At 43.3% G+C, this 20889-nt stretch overlaps 7 protein-coding genes across 7 annotated transcripts; 4 read left to right on the top strand and 3 right to left on the bottom strand.

Annotated features, from left to right (window-relative positions):
• Positions 1 to 142: 142 nt before the first annotated feature.
• On the bottom strand, positions 143 to 1956 carry IL334_001012 (uncharacterized protein; the record flags this gene model as incomplete). The annotated part of the gene is made up of 6 exons (XM_062932773.1): positions 143 to 307; positions 374 to 554; positions 625 to 993; positions 1084 to 1504; positions 1583 to 1763; positions 1843 to 1956. The coding sequence occupies 6 exons, from the start codon at positions 1954 to 1956 to the stop codon at positions 143 to 145; spliced, it is 1431 nt and encodes a 476-aa protein (XP_062788824.1).
• Positions 1957 to 2342: 386 nt separating this feature from the next.
• Positions 2343 to 4462, bottom strand: IL334_001011 (uncharacterized protein; the record flags this gene model as incomplete). The annotated part of the gene is made up of 8 exons (XM_062932772.1): positions 2343 to 2593; positions 2723 to 3212; positions 3295 to 3618; positions 3743 to 3870; positions 3961 to 4075; positions 4160 to 4247; positions 4311 to 4354; positions 4439 to 4462. The coding sequence occupies 8 exons, from the start codon at positions 4460 to 4462 to the stop codon at positions 2343 to 2345; spliced, it is 1464 nt and encodes a 487-aa protein (XP_062788823.1).
• Positions 4463 to 5254: 792 nt separating this feature from the next.
• Positions 5255 to 6485, top strand: IL334_001010 (uncharacterized protein; the record flags this gene model as incomplete). The annotated part of the gene is made up of 4 exons (XM_062932771.1): positions 5255 to 5622; positions 5691 to 5740; positions 5817 to 5948; positions 6016 to 6485. 4 exons carry the CDS (start codon positions 5255 to 5257, stop codon positions 6483 to 6485), a joined length of 1020 nt encoding a protein of 339 aa, XP_062788822.1.
• Positions 6486 to 7117: 632 nt separating this feature from the next.
• Positions 7118 to 8870, top strand: IL334_001009 (uncharacterized protein; the record flags this gene model as incomplete). Its single annotated transcript, XM_062932770.1, has 2 exons — positions 7118 to 7483; positions 7563 to 8870. The coding sequence occupies 2 exons, from the start codon at positions 7118 to 7120 to the stop codon at positions 8868 to 8870; spliced, it is 1674 nt and encodes a 557-aa protein (XP_062788821.1).
• A 1317-nt stretch (positions 8871 to 10187) lies between these two features.
• Positions 10188 to 11453, top strand: IL334_001008 (uncharacterized protein; the record flags this gene model as incomplete). The annotated part of the gene is made up of 5 exons (XM_062932769.1): positions 10188 to 10324; positions 10422 to 10623; positions 10719 to 11027; positions 11127 to 11252; positions 11349 to 11453. The coding sequence occupies 5 exons, from the start codon at positions 10188 to 10190 to the stop codon at positions 11451 to 11453; spliced, it is 879 nt and encodes a 292-aa protein (XP_062788820.1).
• Positions 11454 to 12811: 1358 nt separating this feature from the next.
• Positions 12812 to 17369, top strand: IL334_001007 (uncharacterized protein; the record flags this gene model as incomplete). The annotated part of the gene is made up of 20 exons (XM_062932768.1): positions 12812 to 12931; positions 13019 to 13201; positions 13472 to 13666; positions 13725 to 14197; positions 14247 to 14302; positions 14400 to 14477; positions 14539 to 14951; positions 15013 to 15226; positions 15281 to 15318; positions 15377 to 15384; positions 15451 to 15465; positions 15528 to 15605; positions 15671 to 15736; positions 15786 to 15830; positions 15904 to 16042; positions 16098 to 16275; positions 16335 to 16497; positions 16569 to 16653; positions 16720 to 16738; positions 16807 to 17369. The coding sequence occupies 20 exons, from the start codon at positions 12812 to 12814 to the stop codon at positions 17367 to 17369; spliced, it is 3129 nt and encodes a 1042-aa protein (XP_062788819.1).
• Positions 17370 to 17777: 408 nt separating this feature from the next.
• IL334_001006 (uncharacterized protein) lies at positions 17778 to 20510 on the bottom strand (the record flags this gene model as incomplete). The annotated part of the gene is made up of 2 exons (XM_062932767.1): positions 17778 to 19947; positions 20014 to 20510. 2 exons carry the CDS (start codon positions 20508 to 20510, stop codon positions 17778 to 17780), a joined length of 2667 nt encoding a protein of 888 aa, XP_062788818.1.
• Positions 20511 to 20889: the final 379 nt, after the last annotated feature.

The raw sequence follows: 20889 nt of genomic DNA, 5'->3' as shown, positions 1-20889 counted from the left end.
GCACCTTATCTCATATCTTATCTTGTAGCTATATTTCGCATTGCATGTCATCATCGTATTTTACATAGAACATATCGTACATGTATAGATCATGCTAGATATCATATTTCTCGCACGACGCTACCCCTTCACTAGGTAAATGCTATGCTCTACCTGAACATCCGATAGGGCAAGGATTCCATTCTTGTGAAGTCGATCTGTGCCATCCTGGTATTTCGTCGTCAATCGTGTTTGCATCGGGTAAAGTGGAAATCTGATTTTTGGATATTGCCTTGGTTGTAGGAGCTGATTTTCGTGAATTCGCAAGCTGCTCAATGATATCAGAAGAAGAATCAGCTGAGATGACCAATCAAGATTTATCACCTAAACGTACTTGTTCGAATTGTTTCAACCTGTTTTCCATTTGATCCAAATTGTCATCCCCTGAGATTTCAGCATCTACCTCGAGACCTTTCAGACCATCTTCTTCAAGTTCAGGATCAGGTAAAAGATTGTCCATTCCATTTAACTTTGATCCAGAAGTTGATGATATAGCTTTGAATAATCGACGTATCCTGATATTTCGAAAAACAGGCAGATTAGTATTAATCTTGTAATGGGTAGAAATCATATCGAAGAGCTCACACTATATCATCGTGGAAATCTATCATAACGCTGATAATCCTTCTGGAGAATTCCGATTTATCCTCTTCTGACAAAATGAAGTTTACAGAATCGTTCGAGGTTGACCAGAACCAGATCAACCAAACTGCTAAATTCCACTTGAAACTTTCTTTATCCTCTTTCTGACCTTCCGTGTCTACAGAAACACCGACATTGTACTTGAAACCAGATGAATAATCATATGAAGGATTTAATAATAAGTCAAGTATATTGGACGATAGACGAGTTATTAAATCCGGATGGGCAGTTTCGGTCAGATACGATAAGAGTGGTAACCATATTTTCAGTGAAGGTGTTGTAGGTGAATTTGCGTTGAAAGTTGCTCTTTTCCTATTTGCAAAATTACAGTCACAGGACTTATCAGCTTAGCTCGATTCTCGAGGATGTATTTTGGCTGGATACATTCAACACCGGACTCACGTTATAGCTAGAGGGACTAAGCCACCTTGTCCAACTAAGACATCCACTATAACATCAGTCGGTTCATTCGTCAAATCTCTTTGTATCTTTCTCATTTCAATTGCACTTTGATCTTCTTCCCTCACTTCCTTCTCTCTTAACCTAGTTTTGATGACTTTCTTCCAGCGCCTTGTGAGACTCTCCACCCTCTTTTCACTGGCTCGTAGTCGTTCTTCCACACCTGGAGGTAACGTCGATGATGAAGTTGCTAATAAAGGAAGGAAAGAATAATGATGTAAATATGCTATACATTGTCCTAGAGCTTGATGTAAGAGTGGTAGTGGAGGTAAATCTTCATGCGTAGCTTGATGTCTCAAAGCTATCAGCGATGGTGGGATCGAAAGGGATGCTGCTAAATGGGATATAGGTCTTGCATATGGACCTGAAATAAAGACCATGGTAATCAGTATTTTTGCTATCCAACAAAGACACCTGTATTAATGATATCGCTCATACTCACCATTCTGCAGAGGATCTACCAGACCGTTGATGAACCTGACTACAGCCATCCCAATCATCATTCTTAATCTTTGATTTTCTTCTATTCCTCTAGGTGGATAAGGTAATAATTCCACCGAAACCAAAGAGTGTAGGAGATGGATGAAAGTTGGACATGAAGGCGACGAAATGTAGATACTCATCTAGTATATCTCGATTAGCCATCTTTACCATCCATACCACCTGGCACGCTGTAAAGAACGTCTGTCACAGATAACTCACTCTAGCTACTCCTTTACGTCTAGAATCGACATCAGCACTAGGTGAGAATAACATTTCAAACAATTCTTCCAATTCTGATCGAGATGACCATGGTGTACGTTTTGGCGCTTTCATCGTAATCTTCCTTCCCTCCGTAGTACCTCCAAAGTGATAAAGGTCGATGACCGATGTCTGGGAACCGTCAATTTATGTCTCTGAAGTAATTTTATTTTCAAAGTGTCTTGACATAATCTTATTTTCGAAATTTGGTTCTCTTCGCATTTGAATTTTCTGTTTTTGCATTAGGGCATATTTCCGACGGAATCTATTCCCAAATAGAGAACAGCATAAGACCTCTCACATGAGGTGCCGGATTGCAATCCTATGGTGTTCAGCGAAATGATGTTGCGATATTGCTATATCATGACATGCATATAATGTACAAGAATCTATTCTATTCCCTTTACTAATACCAAAACTCAATATCACCCATACACTGAAGTACTACTTTTATTACACCCTTACTCCATACTTAGAGCATCCTGTAAACCGGCCACTTCCATTACACCACCGACTAAATGCAGACTACCAGCTACTAAGACTTGTTTCTCTCCTAAATTTCTAACAATCTTCACAGCATGTTGTATAGATGCTACTGCATGAGCCCTTTCGGGGTCGAACGCGGGATTGAGCTTTAGCCATGCGTCGCGAAGAGCTCGTTGAGTTGCAAGTTGAGACAGGTCGTTGGGATCGATAGCTTTTGCATCGAGGTCTGGAGAAGATATCAGCTTCTGCGGCCATACTCACTCAAAGAGGTCCGGAAAAAGCAATAGGAGAGTCGGTTCGAAAGGTTTGACAAATAAAAGCAAAGCATACAGAGAGCGCGAGGTCAAATACTCACCACTTTTGAAGTGACCATCTGTATAAGTCACATTTGTGCAGAAAATGACCGAATCAAATTCTTTCCCTATATCTTCTTGTGCGATTCCTTTATTTCTGGCTCCAGTGTTCAATAATTCTCCAAGTAAACTTTCAGCTGCTCTACCACCTGAACAATTAAAGATTAATACGTCTGGTTTACGATTTTCTGACCATGCCCATTCACCACATGATCTTAGTGACTCGACTGTATGTGCCCCGTCCAGTAACCAAGTAATTTCACCTTGCTTGACTGATTGACATCGTCCAGGCCAACGTGTTTTGGCTAATGGACCAATGAATGACTGAGGAATAGTAGAAGAAGATGATGATGACGCAGGTTCGAATGGGAATTTTTGGATTGTTAGGAATTGCTCGGAAAGTGCAATTGCAAGTGAAGCGTTGATGATCTGATGAGCACCTGGCAGACCTAACGGTGTAGATTCAATTGTGGGTACCACTTGAAATGGTGCCTAAATTATATCAGGTGGTCGTCAGCACATCTCGATCGGATCAAGTAGGCCAATAAGGAGGATCAATCCGATTTCTACTCACGCCATTTTTCTCGGCGATTTCTTTCAATACTTCTCCAGCGTTATCCTGTTTTACGCTGAGTGCAGGAACGTCTTTCTTGTATATCCCAGCTTTGTTCCTCGCTATCTCTTCGATCGTATTACCCAAGACAGCTGTATGATCTAATCCTAAGCTTGTTATACCAGTCACGATAGGTTTAGGTACTATATTAGTTGAATCATACAATCCACCAATACCGACTTCTAGTACTGTAGCTGTTATTGATTCGGATAAGAAGACGTGAAATGCGAGAAGGGTGAGAAGTCGGAAGTATATTGGGAATTGAGGTGTCTGAGGAGTGAGTGTCTAGATACAACGTAAATAATTAGCATAGTGCGGCTGCCGTATCATGGAATGCCAGCAGTATCGAGGAGAGAAAGGTGAGGGAGGCTGTAGGGGTGGATAACGTTTCCGTCGTGTGACGACTCACATGTGGATCCGATTCCAGCTTTTCCCAAACTTCGAAGAAATACCTAGCGAAGGTCTCTTCACTTATGGGTTCACCGTTGATTCGTATCCTTTCTCTTACGGCGCAAAGGTGAGGTGAGGTATACAATCCTGGTCGGCGGCAAGTAAATATCAGCTGCTAGTGTCTCTCATATGAGCGGAAGGAACGGGAATTGATGAATGAAGAAATGTATGACACACCTATTTTACCACTTGGTATATGAGCTCTCAGTATACGCTCGGTGAATGCTGATGTTGACCCTTTCCCCTTGGTACCCGTTATATGGACCACATTCAGTTTATTCAGGTCATCTGGCTATACACGATTACGGGTAAGCATGAGTTCCCAATTGGAGCCGGCCAGGACGCGAAAGCAGATAGCGATTCTGATATGACCTACCTTGTACCCTATTTTCCGGAGATAGTCATGCATTTCAGAAACAGCGTATTCATTCATCCTTCCACCAGATTTACGAATCGCTTCGATACTTAGCGAGATGCATACATCAGTCACGGAGTCTGAACGCCTGACAGAAAGTCGAAAAGCTTACGTAGCGGCATTGGATTGACAAGTGTTCAACAGCGAGATCGCTTCCTGTCAGAATCATCAGTGGACCATCGCTTACTTCTGTATTTCTTATGATTGAGTTTATTCAAGTGATTCTATTGACGGACATACCGCATAGTTCTTTGTCCTTGTCATTCTGTATAGAACCGAGCTGAATCGCATGAACGGTTGAGGTTATATCCCACTTAGCCTTCGAAGTCTGTTGGGTCTCGAGTCGTGCACGTAGGGTGGATGTAGATAGGGGAGTAACCACCTTTGCATGGCAACAATCATTCTGGGTAAGCAGATCGTTATCAAAGCTTTATTTTCCCCACTTTCCCGATCCACGTGGGGACCGGAACCTTCAGGTGTTGTAAGTGGGTAGCTATATTAAGTTTCCAACTTATTCCAGATAGCATGATGTCCGAAAATTCCAAAGACAAAAAGATCCCAAATACAAGATTCCGAATCTCATTTGATTATTTTGGAATACTTGAAATCCCCCTTCCATACGACACGTCCACGTGTTCAAGTATCACCCTTATGATCAGCTGTTAACAAGCTCGGAATCTCGAATACGCGTCATCATGCAGGTAACTTACTTCGGGATGTTCAGTTGATCAATCGGAGTATCGATATTACTTCAATAACAACGAATGGTAAGACTTCGTAATAACCGTTTTGGAATGTATAATTTTATCGGGTCATGGGGAGTATCAAAACCTCCTGTTATAATGCCTCTCTATGTATCTATTCAATAACCCTCTTCATTGGCATCTTACGATTCATCTTTCATTCTTTGCCGCTTTGCAATATACCAACCGCGAATCCATACCACCTTTATCTGATCTTCATACATAACCCAAAGTGAGGTTTATGTTACATCCCCATTCTCAAATCGACCCAAATCAATCCATCCCAACATCTTGCTCCCCCAACGATCTTGGAATGGATTTGAATCTGCGCACGTGCAGGTCCCTACCCACTTCGCAACACGAAGCATCCTACCAAGCTTTACAGAGAGCTTTGGCAGGAGACAATCCTTCCATGAATAGCGTGCATAAGCAAAAGTACGAAGGGGAACAAGAAGAGAAATCCTTACCGTGTCGGAAGAACGCAGATTTACACCGATCCATGAGGGACGCAGAAAACGTCGGGAAGGAGAACGAGTCGCGAAATCTCGATATCTTGCCTGGTGCGATAAAGACGGTTTGGCCACCTTGGAAACGAAATGACGGGTGGTCAGGGTGGATGAGTGACACTGTTACCTCCAAAGCATTGGTACTATGTCTGATATTACAAGCTTTTTCGACCGGGTGAGTTCTGACAATGTTCAACCATATCCCCTTGGTTTGCAGACCGCTGACAATCATCTCCCATCTAGAATATTGGACGCTACGACTTATCTGGATTTTTCCACTTTTGCATCCAATCGTGAGTAACCAGAACTTGGATTGATTGACTTCCTTACAATGAAAGCATCAACACTGACTCCTCCGCCTTTACGTAGAAACCGGAAATACAATACTTCTTACTGTCGCTGTCGTTCGAGTTTCGGGTCATCAACTCCTGTTGACTGGTGTATCATTAGCAAGTTTCCTCAGTGCAGCCTTGGTTTTTGGCCACATCGGTCATTTCATGGGTGAGTCAATCTGTCTTTGGTTGAGACAAGTTCTCCTATGTATGATATTGATATGAATCTATTCCAGGTGTCCGACGTCGAATATGGCTTTTAATCAATGTAATATGTCAGATCGTATTCTTGATTTTAGCAGCTATCTTCCTTTCACCTTCTGGAGGGAACTCGACTCGATTAGGAAGGAAACACGAATGGGTTATAATTTCATTGTTCGCTTTGATGTCAGGAGCACAAGTAGCTGCAGCGCGTCAAGCTTCAGTACAGGAAATTCCTACTGCACCAATGACATCTTCATATGTCGATTTAGTTGCTGATAAGTACCTCTTTGCTGGATTCAACAACGAAAACGCCACTGGAAGAAATAAGAGATTGGTCTATATCCTCTCGGTAATAATTGGAAGTTTTATCGGAAGTATAATGCATAAATATGCGGGAAGTTGGGTAGTCGTCGTCATTGCTATGGCCTTCAAACTTGCCGTTATAGTTTTGATGAGTCTAGCTGCCACTGATGAAAAGGTTGAAACACATAACGCTTGTTAGTGAAAGAACATATACTGTGATTGATTGTACGTATTTGACATTGTTTGCGCTATAAGAATTGCATATAGTAGTAGTATGTAGAGTTGTGATCATGTAGAATACTTGACGTGAATCCTGGCGATGTCCAAATTAGCCTGATCAGAAGAAGATCGCGCAAAGTCTTCAAGATCACCAATCTAGGGCGACGTGGTTCAGCGTGAGGAGGATTCACTCATTTTATAAACATCAGTCTCCAAGATCTTCAACTTACCATAAATTTTGTCCGACTTACGTAAACAGTGAAATCACACCATTTTATCTCCGGGGTCAGTTTGTTTTTCATAAAATGGGTTTGAAACGGAAAAACCCGAGAAACCGGGCAAAAATAAGTAAGCATGTATATGTAGGAAAAAAAAAAGAGATCTCCATTCTCCCCAAGAACTGAAAACAACACGGTTCTTTCATCCTTTTGCAATCTTCACATCCATTCATCACTGTCTCCACAGCGTACACAACACTAGCCACTCCTGCCATCAGGCCTTCGCACCTCCTCGATTGTATATAGAGTCTTATCGTGGTCTTCGTATTATCAGAAGGAGTCGTCCACTACTCATCGGATCATATCGCCACTGGAAGCTTTCTTTATAAGCAAGATGTTACCTCAACGATCACCTTCTCCTGGACCCAGTACATCTCATCCACTTCCATCGAACCACTTCTTATCTCTTCAGCCTTCTTTCGCTCAACCTACCGAATCCATCCTTTCTGGCGCGCCTTCAACTTCATCTCACGGCTCGAATGGTCAAGCCCCAAATACCGCGTCTCTCGCTTCGGCCGATTTCGATGTTGATGTCAGAACAGGTTTCCTACCTGGTTCCAAGAATGTGGAGAGACTACAAGGCAGATATGAAGTATGGGAAGAAGCATTAGATGCTGCTAGAGGTAATCAACCTGGAGAAGGGCTAATAGTACATGGTCAAAGGGAGAAAGAGTTACTATGGCGTGCCGCTATCAACACAGTGAGTATTTCTCGTTACTGTTATCACGGCGACAGCAGAGATTCACAAAAATGCTGACTGCCATTTTGACATTCATCAGATGCCTGTCCTTGATACTGCCGATCTCCTTGTTTCTTTACCGCACCTTCGTAGAGCCCACGTTGTCCTCACCTTCCTTGCCCACTTCTACGTTCATACGACAGCTCCTTCCTCAAGCAAAGAACCTATACCCATCCCAGCTTGTGTATCTGTACCTCTCTTGGTCGTCTCATCTCTACTCGGCCTCCCACCAATCCTTACTTATGCCGACACAGTTTTATACAACTTTTTACCCGTACACCCATCAATTGCACCCAGTGCTAATCTCAATCCACCCGGCGTGATCATGACCACTTTCACAGGTACAAGAAGTGAAGAACAGTTCTATCTGATCTCAGCTTTATGCGAGATTGCTGGAGCAGAAGCACTGCGATTGATGAGACAGTCATTGGATGAGCTGTTCTTGGCAGATGAAAAAGCCCTGAGAAGATTAACTATTTACTTGAAGAAATTGGCAAATCAAATCGATAAAATCAGTGATGTCACAATGACTTTGATGAAAGAAGTTGATCCTGAAGAATTTTATCACTTGATTAGACCATGGTTCAAAGGTGGTGATGCCGATGGACCAGCTTCAGCCGGATGGGATTATCTGGGTTTAGATGGTATCAGTGAAGAAGGCTCTTCGATTGCTGAATCATCAAGTACCATTGGCAAAAAAGGAAAATTATTCTCTGGACCAAGTGCCGGTCAAAGTTCTTTGATTCATGCTATAGACATATTCTTAACCGTGGATCATTCACCCACGGAAGAAGAACGACTGGAAGCTCTAAATGCCATCGAACATCCAGCAGAGTCCAGAATACTAGTTGACTCTACTCCCATATCAACCCATTCACCTCAACCGCAGGCTCCCGCCCATGGACACGGACCAGCACCAAAAGGAGAAGCTACATTCGTTCAAAGAATGCTACAATATATGCCATTACCACATCGATCATTTATTCTTCATTTATCAACTCACCCTACTCCCCTTCGACCGCTAGTAGTTCATTACGCAAACTCCCATCCGGCACTAGCAGCAGCCTACGACGGAGCTTTAGAGGCGTTGAGAAGGTTTAGAGAAAAACATATGAGAGTAGTCTCGTTGTTCATCGTACAACAAGCTAGGAGACAACCAAGTGAAAGAGTCAGGAAAATGATAGGATTAGACGTATCACCTGAGAATGCGGAAGTAGAACAAGAAATTGATATAAACGAAATCAGAGGTACGGGTGGAAGTGCACTTTTCAAATTCTTGAAAAGATGTAGAGATAATACCACGAAGGCAATGGTCAAACCTAACGCAGCAGGGTACGAGTTGGAATAAGTATTACTCTGATGCGGCGTCATGTCGTGGATATACAAACTCAAAAATCAAAAAGACTAGAAGGCGATTCGGGATCTTTCAAGTCACCCGCTTCCAATCAGCGAGGATCACTGTACAATATGCAATTGGGATTGTGACGAATGGACATTTAAAGGGCTCCTTTCAACACCGGGTCGGATGTTATAGATAGATCGTCATAGATACATTTTTCTTATTGTGTACATATACTGTAAAATCATATTGTAAGATATACATATTACCACGAAGATCAGGATGCATAGAACCATAGATGCCTTCTTTCAATTCCCTCGATCACATTATAACAAGATAGATACACGTATATAGCACTGTTGAATTTACTTTCTTTTAAGAGCATCTGGAGTCACTTTCGACAGATAATGACTTACATCTTTGCTATGATTGATCGTGATGATCGCCTGAACGCATTAAAGGCTGATTACACAGTTTCATATGTAAATGCGGGAATTCTGTTCGATCTTTCCCATTGATGTAAGCTTGTGGAATTTCACTCTTTTGATGCACACTCCAGGTCTGGAGCCAGACCTATTAACGTCTATAATCTACTGTATCATGAGCTTCTCTTTGGCTAAGCGCGCATCACTTACGTGATTTATAGCATGATTCCAGTCTCATCAAGCTTCATGAGCCATCCGCAATTCGTTGTACGACCCTCGATCGAGGACAGTGCTGAAAATCATTACTTGAGATCATTATCATTCTCTTTGGCCTTTGAAAACCACGAAGGCCACAATGAGATTCCATGAGCTGCAGCTCCCGCTCCCAGTGGGACACCTATCATCCCAGGTGTTCTTTCCATGTGTGTAACCAATATCTCCAGCAGGTTCTTCAAGTAATTTATCATGATATGAGCTGAATGTTCAAGCTTTCAATACGAATGTCTGAGTTCGTTTCCAAGTATGAATACAAGAGGGAAATGAAGTTGCATTCCTTAGAGCTCCCTTGGATATATCATCCATACCTATAGACTTTGTTCTTTCATGAATCAACCTGATCACTCTTGCCGAAAGCTGTACGTGAGCATAGAACAATCAGGTATTCTTGGCGATCCCTACGTGAAGCCAGGCTCCTTGAGTGCGCCTATGATTTACTCCATTTTGATAGGCGCGGGTCAACTCGTTCCGAAGCGCGGTACTGAACGCCTCCACGTCCACTTTCCCAATTCACGATGTTGTACTGCGAAGCTACAGTGGATCATGGAGTATCATGAAATAATCACTTTCGAAAACAGCTCATATTCTAAAAGCGCAACAGCAAAAGAGCCCTTCGTTCACAAACATGTTTACATCTCTTCGTGGCTTGGCTGTTCTCTGCATCGTGGCAGCTTCGTCTGTCATTGCAAAGGGATCAATAGGAATAAAGCAGGGTAAAGTAGCTGTCACTTCGTCTGACGGTTTGAACGATGCTACTTATACGTGAGTTTAATCACATACTGTGATTTCCAGATTGTTTATAGATCCCGAACAATTGAGTCAATGGGAATGGAGCTGACATGATACTCTTCTATCATAGTCTGAAAGAACCTACACCTCTTCCTTCAGCTATCTCATTAACGGAAGGATCAATCTTCAAATTATCTTTCTCAGTGATTGATACTGCTTCTGGAGAAGGTCTATACCCTCAACAAGCTCATTTATTGTTCGAAGATCCCAAAGGTTCAGATGTGACTCTACCAATTACTGTAAAACCAAATGGTAAAGCTCAGATAACAATTGTATGTTTTTTTGTTCTACCTTTCTTTGACCAAGACTGCGCACCTTTGTTTATAAGCTGTGACTGACTGGATGTTATATTATTGGCGATCTGTAGAACACGGCAAAACCACCTTCAGCTCTCTTACCTACTCATGGTAACTTTCACCTTACTTTATTACTATCTTCGTTAAGCGCATTAGAGCCACTTTCATACCCTCTTGGAGATCTCTCCTTACCTCCATCAATCCTTAAATCCCTTCCTCGACACAGACACGATCTACCTCCAAGGCAAGGTGAACCTGCTTTCAAGCCTGAACAGGAGATCTATCACACATTCAAAGAAGATCCAAAAACTGTGGGATGGACTTTATCTATCATTGGTACAATAGTCACTTTAGCTCCTTGGACTGTATTAGCTGGATTAGTAAGTAGTTTTCATCCTTTTTCGCAACCTTCGTCGTCATATCTACAAATAGATATGAACAGATATACTAACATCCACCTTTGTGACTGTGTCATCTAGCTTGGAAAGATATCTCCTTCGTTGAATTTTCAATCCCCTCCTACGTCATCGTATATCTTTTTAACCGTTCTTGGTGCTATAGAAGCTTTGATCTTTGTGTATTGGCTTAGGCTCAAGCTTTATCACGTGAGTCATATGCCCCTCATGAACAAAGAGAGCTGCACGACGAAGACTAAACTTCAAACGGAAGAGTTGCAAGCTGATATGTGCATAACGACGTAGCTCTTACCTGCTTTCCTTGGATTATCACTCATTGCAACATACACCGGTATTATTGCTCTGAGAGAGTTGAGAGTCAGGAGATTGAAAGTTGGAGGTGCGCCTTGATTAGACTCGGAAAAAGGTCAGAGGATTGAATCTGGACAGAGGAGAAGTTACACCAAAATATTTGAAATGCATCATTTTCCCGAAAGGTGAAGAGACTAGTTTGCCAAAGTGGGGAGATGAACGTGTGCTTATCTTCATATGTTTATGCCTTGATTTATCAGTATTTCCCTTGACCACACTGTTAATTGTTCAGTGGTGATGCTTAACAACTTCTGGATCTAGTCAAGTTTTACTCTATCCCATTCAGTGATAATCCTTAAAAGCTCGCTCTGGGCCCAGAGTCTTTCTGATATGAAGGACCGTAAACGTGCTCGTCGACTGCATGATTTCGACCATCTGACATACCATCCTTTGCCCATGCAAAACGTTTACAGCTTGTCACAGCCGGCTGCGATAAGGGTTAGAGATAGGGGACATGTGGAAGGTGAGATAGCTGAAACGCGCATTGATCTCTTGATAGGTTCTAAAGAACACGTCTGGACCATCAAGCGGTGCACCTGGCATTCGCTCGCAGAATTAGCTGAGTGTCTCTTGAACATCATGTAGTCTCTCATGCATGCTTCTGTAACGATACTCCAATCGTTGGGAAATGGGAAATGAAGAGATCTGCCTAAAATACCGGTTACTGCCCAGAATTTGGGTGGGGGAAGGGCGCGTTCTAAATTGGGAATTTTGTTACGAGCCTGTAAAAGTGTCCAATGTTTTGTTATTGCGTAATTTCATAGCATTCATATGATTTGCATTCAATTTCCTTCGTTTTTGGATTTGCAGCTATTAATAATACCATTAATGTCCACCTCGTAGATCCTTTTTATGTGATCATCCCTCTACAGGTTAATCCATTCGATAAATATCTCGTTTCATATCCTCCATCTCATTTGGTGGGTAATCCTTGATCGTAGAAATATCATCAACACACTATAAACGCTAGTTCATCGACCGCCTCCTTTGTACAACAAGCAGATAAGACAGGACATTCAATATTTCAAACGTTTACCCTTGTGTATAATCCTGCATCATCGACCATCCCTTATCTCCCTGGACAGTGCAAATTTTCGACATCTTATCAGGCATCAACTGTATACAGATTGTTCATCACACGTGTAAAGGTCTGATAGAAAGATCAGAGATCTAGTAGAAGAATATAATTTCACTTATATCGAAGGGAATATATAATATAAATCAATTGTGGACGATATGATTGTACCTCCAGAAAGGAAGACACAATTATAGAAGGATCCATCTCTCATCTGTACCATTCCAGCTTGGAGAAATCTTCGACCAAATTAGACATATTTGTAGTATCGTGGGAGTTACTATAATTAGAGGAACATACTCATTGGGTCAATTATCGAAAAATGCCTTCATTACCTTCTCTCCCCTCCCATTTGGCTTTACCTTCGGCAGCGCAACGATGGAAAACGGTCTTGCTTGGTTCATTGAACTTTTATCGTATTCATCTTTTGGCTTTTACAATAGTGAGTTAAACCTGTCCACCATCCCCGATACGGCTTCATGAGTATGACATAGGCTAATCCACCGCTTTTTTTTAAATATATTCTTAGATACCACTCATCATATCAGGTATAATGTACGCTGCCAATACTGAATTTCATATTGATTATGTCGATTGCCTTTTCTGCTGTATGTCAGCTATGACAGTAACCGGTTTAGCAACGATAAATCTCAGTACTTTGAGCATATTTCAACAAGTCTTGTTATTCATACAGATGATCATAGGTAGTTTGGTGAGTTGTTGATCTTTGTTATCTCGCTCGAGTGATGTATTCATCTCGCGCTTCTCTTTCCGCCCCTTTCCCCTCCCTGAGCATCTCCTCGCCTCCTACTGATCCCCCTCCCTGTGTCACCTCTTCGCCTCCGCTCCCCTCATGGTGATCAGCCTCCCCCTCCCCCAATCACCCCCTCTCCCCTTTCAACCGTTCACCGTATTACACACCTCTTCTCATCGCTCACTCACAGACTACACAACGTCGGCAAGCTGACACAGAATTGTACAGTCTTTCGTGTCCATTCTCATGATCATCGTTCGACAGTACTTTTTCCGTCAAACATTCAAGCACGTTCTTAAACAACGTCAAGCAAGATCCAGAGGTTTCAATCTCAGCAAGACGTTCTCCAGAGTCGGTACTATGGGCCCGCCTCTGACAGCTATCCGAAGGAAGTTTAGTGATCTCGCAGGTAGAAATAAAAAGGTGAGCGCAAATAGGCAATTTAGAGTCATTTGACACACGTTGACATTCTGTACCATAGGGCAACTTAGATTCCAAGGACGGATCGGATGAAGCGAGGACCTCAACTCCATCACTAGAGATGAAGCCTGTACAGCCGCCATCACCAAGAGGTTCTCAGCAAAAGCCTTCTAAGAAACATGAGGAGCATAAACCCAAAAAGAAAGGTCATCAGAAGATTCATCCTGATATGATCAAGAGGGTCTCAGGCGGTGGTGTTGGACTGATTAATCCGATGGGATGGTATGATGGCGAGAGAATCGAGATCAAAACTCCGGCTCCCACACCTGAACGTCGTGACGACCTACCGTTACCCTCAGATAATGGTGGAATGCTTGGTCTAAGTTTAGAAGACGGCAGAGGTGTAGAGAATGGTCAACAATTGGAGGATGCCCTTGAGAAAGCTGTTGTAGATGGCAAAGCAGAAAGACAAGAACCAAGTGAAAGTGAGAGAGACGTGTTCACTGCGAGTCCAGGTCAAGTCACACCCGAAGAGTAAGTCCCATGTCTACATTTCATGTTCTGCATGCTAACAAGATGATAGGCTACCCCCTTCACCAAAACGTAAAGTCCCCTATGCGGGTCTCCAGCTCACAGATGGTATGTAAACATTATCAAAAACCGAGCTGACATGTCGAAGAGGCTTTTCCGCGTTCCAAAACTATCGCTTTCGACGACGAACAGGCTGATTACATAGATCCACGGGCTACTACGACGCAAAGAGAAGGTGGTGGATTCACCCGTTCAGCGACTTTCAGAAGCGGCGCTGGTGAAAGTAGGTATTCATTCTTTTGCACTATTGGGAGTAAAAGCTCAACGCGTACATGTCGTTCTAGATCGATTCGCTCGTACAGCCACTATACAGTCTGGAAGTGCAAATCTGCCTCGCACGTATACTCTTCGACCCAGTGTATCACGAAAACCTGATCCAAGATTGTCCGGTTTCGGTGGATTCCCAACACCGTTAGAAATTGGTCAAAAACTCTTCAGAAAAGCTTTTCCTGAGGCCACCAAAAATCTTACTAAATCACTTACGATGGCCAAGACCATGACTGTACCTAGAACGAATACCACCGTAGGTAGAGGTAGTGTGGCAGCAAGTGGAACTGAAAGAGAAGTACCGTATATATCCTTCGCGGCCACTGTAGGCAGAAATAGTATGTTCCACAGTTTGACAAAAGAGCAGATGGATGAGCTGGGCGGTGTCGAATATAGAGCGTTAAGAGTGCTGTTGTACATCGTGATCGGTGTAAGTTGCCCTTCGAACTCTATTCATACCGACTCATCACTAGGCTCATGTCTTTTTTCAGTATGTCGTCTTTCTGCAATTGGCAGCATTTGTTATAATAGCTCCTTACATCTCAGCTGGAGGCAGATACGACCATGTCTTCGAAAACCAACCAAAACATGTTAGTATACCATGGTTTGCTCTTTTCCAATCGGCATCGGCATTCTCAAATCTAGGAATGAGTTTGTGCGATACCAGTATGGTGCCTTTCCAAACAGCTTATTTGATGATCGTCGGTGAGTAATGGATCTGCATCTAACCATTATCTTGCTCATCATCGGGTTATATAGTAACTATCATTCTCATCTTTGCTGGAAATACTGCATATGTGAGTGAATATACTTGTTGACCCAAGATGTCGTATTCTAACAAAACGCTTGCTTTAGCCAATCTTGTATGTTCGTTCTAGCTGATGGATGTGACGACGCTCATCGTACTGACTCCTTGTTCCACTGCACAGCCTGCGCGCTACTGTGTAAGTTATGTCTGATATCCCTGCCATGAAGACCGAAGTATTGATAAGTAATCTATACACAGTTGGGTAATCTACAAAATCGTGCCTAAAACCTCTCGAATATCAGAGTCACTAAAATTCCTGCTAGATCACCCAAGACGGTAAGTGTAGGGAATATCCATGACCTGTGCTATGTTGCATATTGACTCTCGATAATCCCTTTCAGATGTTTCGTTTATTTGTTTCCTTCGACCCAAACATGGGTGTTGCTATTCGTCTTGACAGTTTTAACGTAAGTTTGGCAGGGTCACTGTATTTATAGTGCTGACCGCTCATTGTAGCATGACCGATTTCGTCAGTTTTATGGTCTTGGATATCGGTACACCGTAAGTTCTCTCTCTTTCCCAAGCCAAGCCTCGATGGGACTCAATGATTTATATATCCTTGTTGTTCCCGAAGAACCATCGAAGCTATTCCTGTTGGGACCCGTATCGTAGCAGGACTGCTGCAATCTGCCGCTGTGAGAGCCGCAGGATTCGGCATTGTCGCTCTTGGTTCACTAGCACCAGCTGTGAAGGTCTTATACGTTATCATGATGGTAAGTCAATCGGACGACTGCCCGGTTTCATGACTAATCTGAGGTGTTTCTGTAGTATATCTCTGTATACCCTATCGCGTTGTCCGTTCGAGCGACAAATGTCTACGAAGAGAAGAGTTTAGGATTATTTGGGGAAGAGGACGAGGATGAGGAGGGCGAAGAGAATGAAGGTGAAGGTGCACAAGCTGTGGCTAAGTATATAGGATGGCATGCCAGGAGGCAGTTGGCTTTCGGTGAGTCACTTGACGTACCATCTTGTTGCTTTCAAGGCTGATGTCTGGGCAAAAATTAGATATCTGGTGGCTTGGTTTCGCCCTTTGGCTCATTTGTATCATTGAAAGAGGTCATATCAACAATGATGAACAGAACTTCAATATTTTCAACGTCATATTTGAGCTGGTTAGCGCTTATGGTACTGTCGGATTGAGTCTTGGTGTATCCTATGATAATTTCTCGTAAGTATCCACTGTCATGATCTGCATCACCCGTTCACTTTGATTGCTAATGCTGATATCTCTCTTAATAGGTTCTCCGGCAGTTTTAGAAAGTTATCAAAATTAATCATGGTTGCTGTCATGCTGCGTGGTCGTCATCGAGGTTTACCGGTGGCTGTAAGTGTAATCCGCATTGCTCAAAATCTGACATCGGATTCAAGCTGAACTCTTTTTGTTTATTAGATTGATCGTGCTGTCATGTGTACGTTCATGTCCGATCGAATGGGTTGAGGGGGTTTGCGCTTATTTTTTTTTCTTCATGACACGCAGTACCGAAAGATTTCACCGCAGCGGAAGAAACAGCATTTGAGGAAGAGCGGTCTCGACGGGCATCCAGGCGAGGGAGTGTGCTAAGTGAAGACGTATTCGGCAGTGGAAGAAGAGGATCATTTGGTAATCTTTCGGCTATCGGTAGAGATTTAAGTCCAGTACATGGACCATTGTCAGCTTTACCAGGACAACACCATCATCATATACCTAATCAACCTGGAACACATCAACTCGGGCATGCGCATAAACGGTCAAACTCGTTTGGAGGAAATTTACCTGTACCTGGATCGCCTTCCAGTGGAAATGGTGGATTACAATTCTCGTTACCGAATCCAAGAGAAAGTATGGATAGACCAAATTCAGGTGGAGGAGGAGGAGGCGGTGGTGGTGTTAGAGGCTTTCAGAGACCCGGACCAGCGACAGGGTCATTAACTCCAGTGAAAGAAAGCTCAATGTCACGGGAACCAACCGCAATAGATCATCATTACAATAATAACTCAAATCAGAACGATCGTGACCCTTTGGACGAAGAAGGTGATTGGGACGATAGTGCTATAGTTTAGTTCACGAAAGGCTTTCAAGATGATTTGTTTTACTTTCTCCATCAATCACATCATGATTCTTAATTATCAATATACAGTTCCACAATTCACATCCAAGCATAGGCGATCTCGAGAACAGTTACAGTTACATATATACTTGTTGTGCTATCTACAAGAACTTGCAGTAGGATGTATGCAATAGTAAAGAATCGAACACGGATTTGAAGCATTGCGGCAAGCATTGTCGCTGGAGAATGTAACCAATTCATTTGATCCGAATGAAGCTACTATTTCCTGACCTCTCAGAGTACGTGACAGTGGATGCATGAAAAGATTGGCTCTAGAAATATCTATAGGTGAATGTACATTGTGTTATTCCTCACTGTTTTAGTTCGACAGACTCTGAGATCTTCATGTTTTGTAAAGAGTCTATATCCCACCGTTTTCTTCCGCCGCCCTTTCTTCTGCATCGGCAGCAGCTTGAGCACCTAATTGAACCAAGGCCGTGTCACTCCTTGGTCTTATAAGCTGTGCATTGCCACTGGTTAGATCTGTTGCGCTTCTTGTCCTTTGCATGTCTTCTGACGCATCATAAGTTGGCAAAGCCCCATCCAAGGGAACGACTCCACCACCCAGGAAACCTCTTGATGCAATTGCGTAAGAAGGAACTCTTGACAAAGGATCTACTTCTTCTGGAACTTCCTCCGGAGTGTGATCTCCACCGATTGAGAAACTTGGTCTATTATTCAAGGTAGTAGCATGGGGAGCGAAAGAGACATGTGAACGTTCACCGCCTCTAACATTGGAAATTGACGAATGGGAACTACTTAATCCACCTGAGAAAGAAGCGTTTCTTGGTAAGTTTTCCGATGACTGATCATGCGTTGAAGATAATGCGGTATTCCTCAAGATCGGTTTACTGTTGTGAAGGTTTGATAACGGCTTCATGGATTTTGGTAAATGAAGTAAACCACTTAATCCACCAGTATTTCTCCTTTCTGAACCTGGTCTAACGTGGCTATCCTCGGCATAACTTCCTGAAGTCGAGGAAGGTTCACTCCCTCTTTCAGGTGATGATGCTCTACTGTTCGCTCTTGAGCCAGTGCGACTACTTCTTCCTGATCTGGTGAATGAGTTTCTCCTACTCAATGGCCTGCTTGGCGCCCGAGAATCAGGCGGTGTAGCGTTTGGTGAGGTTTCGTTTGAATGTGTTCTCAATGCCCCTAATGACATCAACAATTCACTGTCTGCCCATTGACTCAATTGTCTTCTAGGTGGAACGTCTGTAGCCGGCGTAGGTTCACCACTTCTTGACGAATTTGAATTGGCTCCATAACTTTGCAGTCTTGTAGGAGAACTGGGTCTTGAAGGTGGTCTGCTTCTTGGAGGAGTGTCATCGTGAGGTGAAGGTAATGGAGTGGCATTGACCGATCTTGACACGAAACCTGATGTAGTAGTTGCAGAATCTGCAATTGCGATTCTATCGTAAACGTGATTACTGTAACTTGGCAAGTCTACTTGAGGTTCTTCAGTGGCTTGTCCAAATAACAGTCCTCTCGTACTAGCTCCTGCCTGTCTAGCTTCTTCCAACAATGAATGATCAAGAATCAATATTGGTAAAGCACATCGAAGTTCTGATACGTGTCCATCTGGATTGGATATCGAACAAGACCATTTGATTTTGTGTGTGACGAATACTGGATGAATAGCATGTGATGGTGTGACCCATTTAGGGATTGGTATAGTGAAATGAGTATTGACTTCATCATCTCCAATTTCGATATCCGTTTCATCTGTCGAAATTGATTCGCTTAATGACCCATTTCCATTGGATGGTCCAGCTTGAGAATTGGGTTCACCATCTGTGGATGGACCAGGGAAGTAAGAGTCCGATGGTCTTTCACCCCATACAGCAGGCAAAGGTGCAAGTCTACCGCGAGCGCCGACTATGGGAGTCTGGGCAGGACTGGGTTGTCGAGAGGTCGTCGCACTTCGAGAAGCAGAGGAAGCATCATGCCAATGTGAAGGAGGTCTGATAGGTTCCCTGTCGATTTCTACTGCTCTACCTTGACGAATCCCATGTTTGACACAACTGACCGCTCTTGTTTCTGGACGTGAAGAGTGTCTTGTATGTACTAGCGTGTATTCCTTCAAGACTGAAGTGACCATGGTGACCTTGGTACCCTTGGCTAGAGGCATGAATTTGACATTGACGGGTATCTCGTCACCAGCAGCGTATGCTTTGTAAGGTAGCGTCAACGAATACATCACCTTGCCAGGCCATGTGTTCTCAATTTCCAACGTTTGAGTGAACTCTAACGCGTCTGACGAGTACATCCGAGCAAGGGTGAACTCCTTTTGAGTGGAAAAATTACTTGACAATCCTGTTCGAACACCTGTTGCTCGAAGCTTGTAGACGATCAAGGCATCACTTGCGTATGTTCGGAGCGATGAAGGAAGGTTGCCGTCCAGCATGAAAGAGAAAGGGAAAGAGTGATGCCCTGCTTTGAGGGTGTGGGCGTGACCTTTTCCCCCTTGAAGGAATGACCAGTCATGGGTGGTGATAACATGGGTGAAGTGATGGCTTTTGGAGCTAGAACTGAAACATTTCAAAACAGCCATTAGTTGTGAGGACATCTTGCATTATGAGAACAAATCAACTCACCCCGTACCATCCGAGAATTGAACTTTCGCTTTACCAGTCATGTGCATTGTTAATTCCTTGATGTTGATTGATTGCGGTAAATCAAGCTCCACTCTTCCTGAAAGATAGGCTGGGTTCATATCTCCTCCAGCACCCCTCATAACCAAGTGATCCGAATCCAATATGATCTCAATGTGGGGAGCATGAGAAGCATAAGTTCCACCTGGTGTCATTGCGCCCGAAACTGACGATCCAGGAGTCAAAAGTCCTCCCCATGATGGGCCTGAAGCTGAACCGGGAGTGTCAAGACCGGAATGACTACCATATGATCCTGAGACGTAATCTGTCAACGGATCACCAGCGTCATTCGTTCCTCTCCTTCCCGGTAGATTGATATGTGATGGTCTTGCAGGGCCATTACGCGTGGGAGAAGATGCTCGAGATGATGGACGGGATGACGCGGCAGAACCGGGAGTGGAAGAGGAGCTAAATGGTGCTGGATGCCAACGGGATGGCATGGTGATAGCTTGTCCAGGAATGAGTTCTTTGGCTGGAAATGTATCTTAAAACTGACCAAAGATAAGGATGGTGGGGAGTAGCTTGGACCAGAATGAGATCGGCAGTCGCTATTGACGGATTTCCGGGCCGGAAATCAAGGATCAAATGTACCCAAAGGATGGGAGAAATCTTTGGTCGGCACTAGCAGTCGGTATGAGTTTATAATTTTAGATGAAGAAACCCATTTCATGTAAAAGTTAAGAGATGATAAGTGATGTTTTCCAAGTGAATGAAAACCCAAACACAAACGACAAAGCAGAGGTACCCGTCTGATTGGCGCAGAGAAAAAAAAAACTCTGATAAGGAAGTCGAAATGAGTGTACCGCTTCCGTTTGAATG

Source organism: Kwoniella shivajii, chromosome 1 (genome assembly GCF_035658355.1).
Source record: "Kwoniella shivajii chromosome 1, complete sequence".
Lineage (NCBI taxonomy): Eukaryota > Fungi > Basidiomycota > Tremellomycetes > Tremellales > Cryptococcaceae > Kwoniella > Kwoniella shivajii.
The sequence above is the reverse complement of the archived record's forward strand: the minus strand, read 5'-3'. Positions and strand labels throughout refer to the sequence as shown.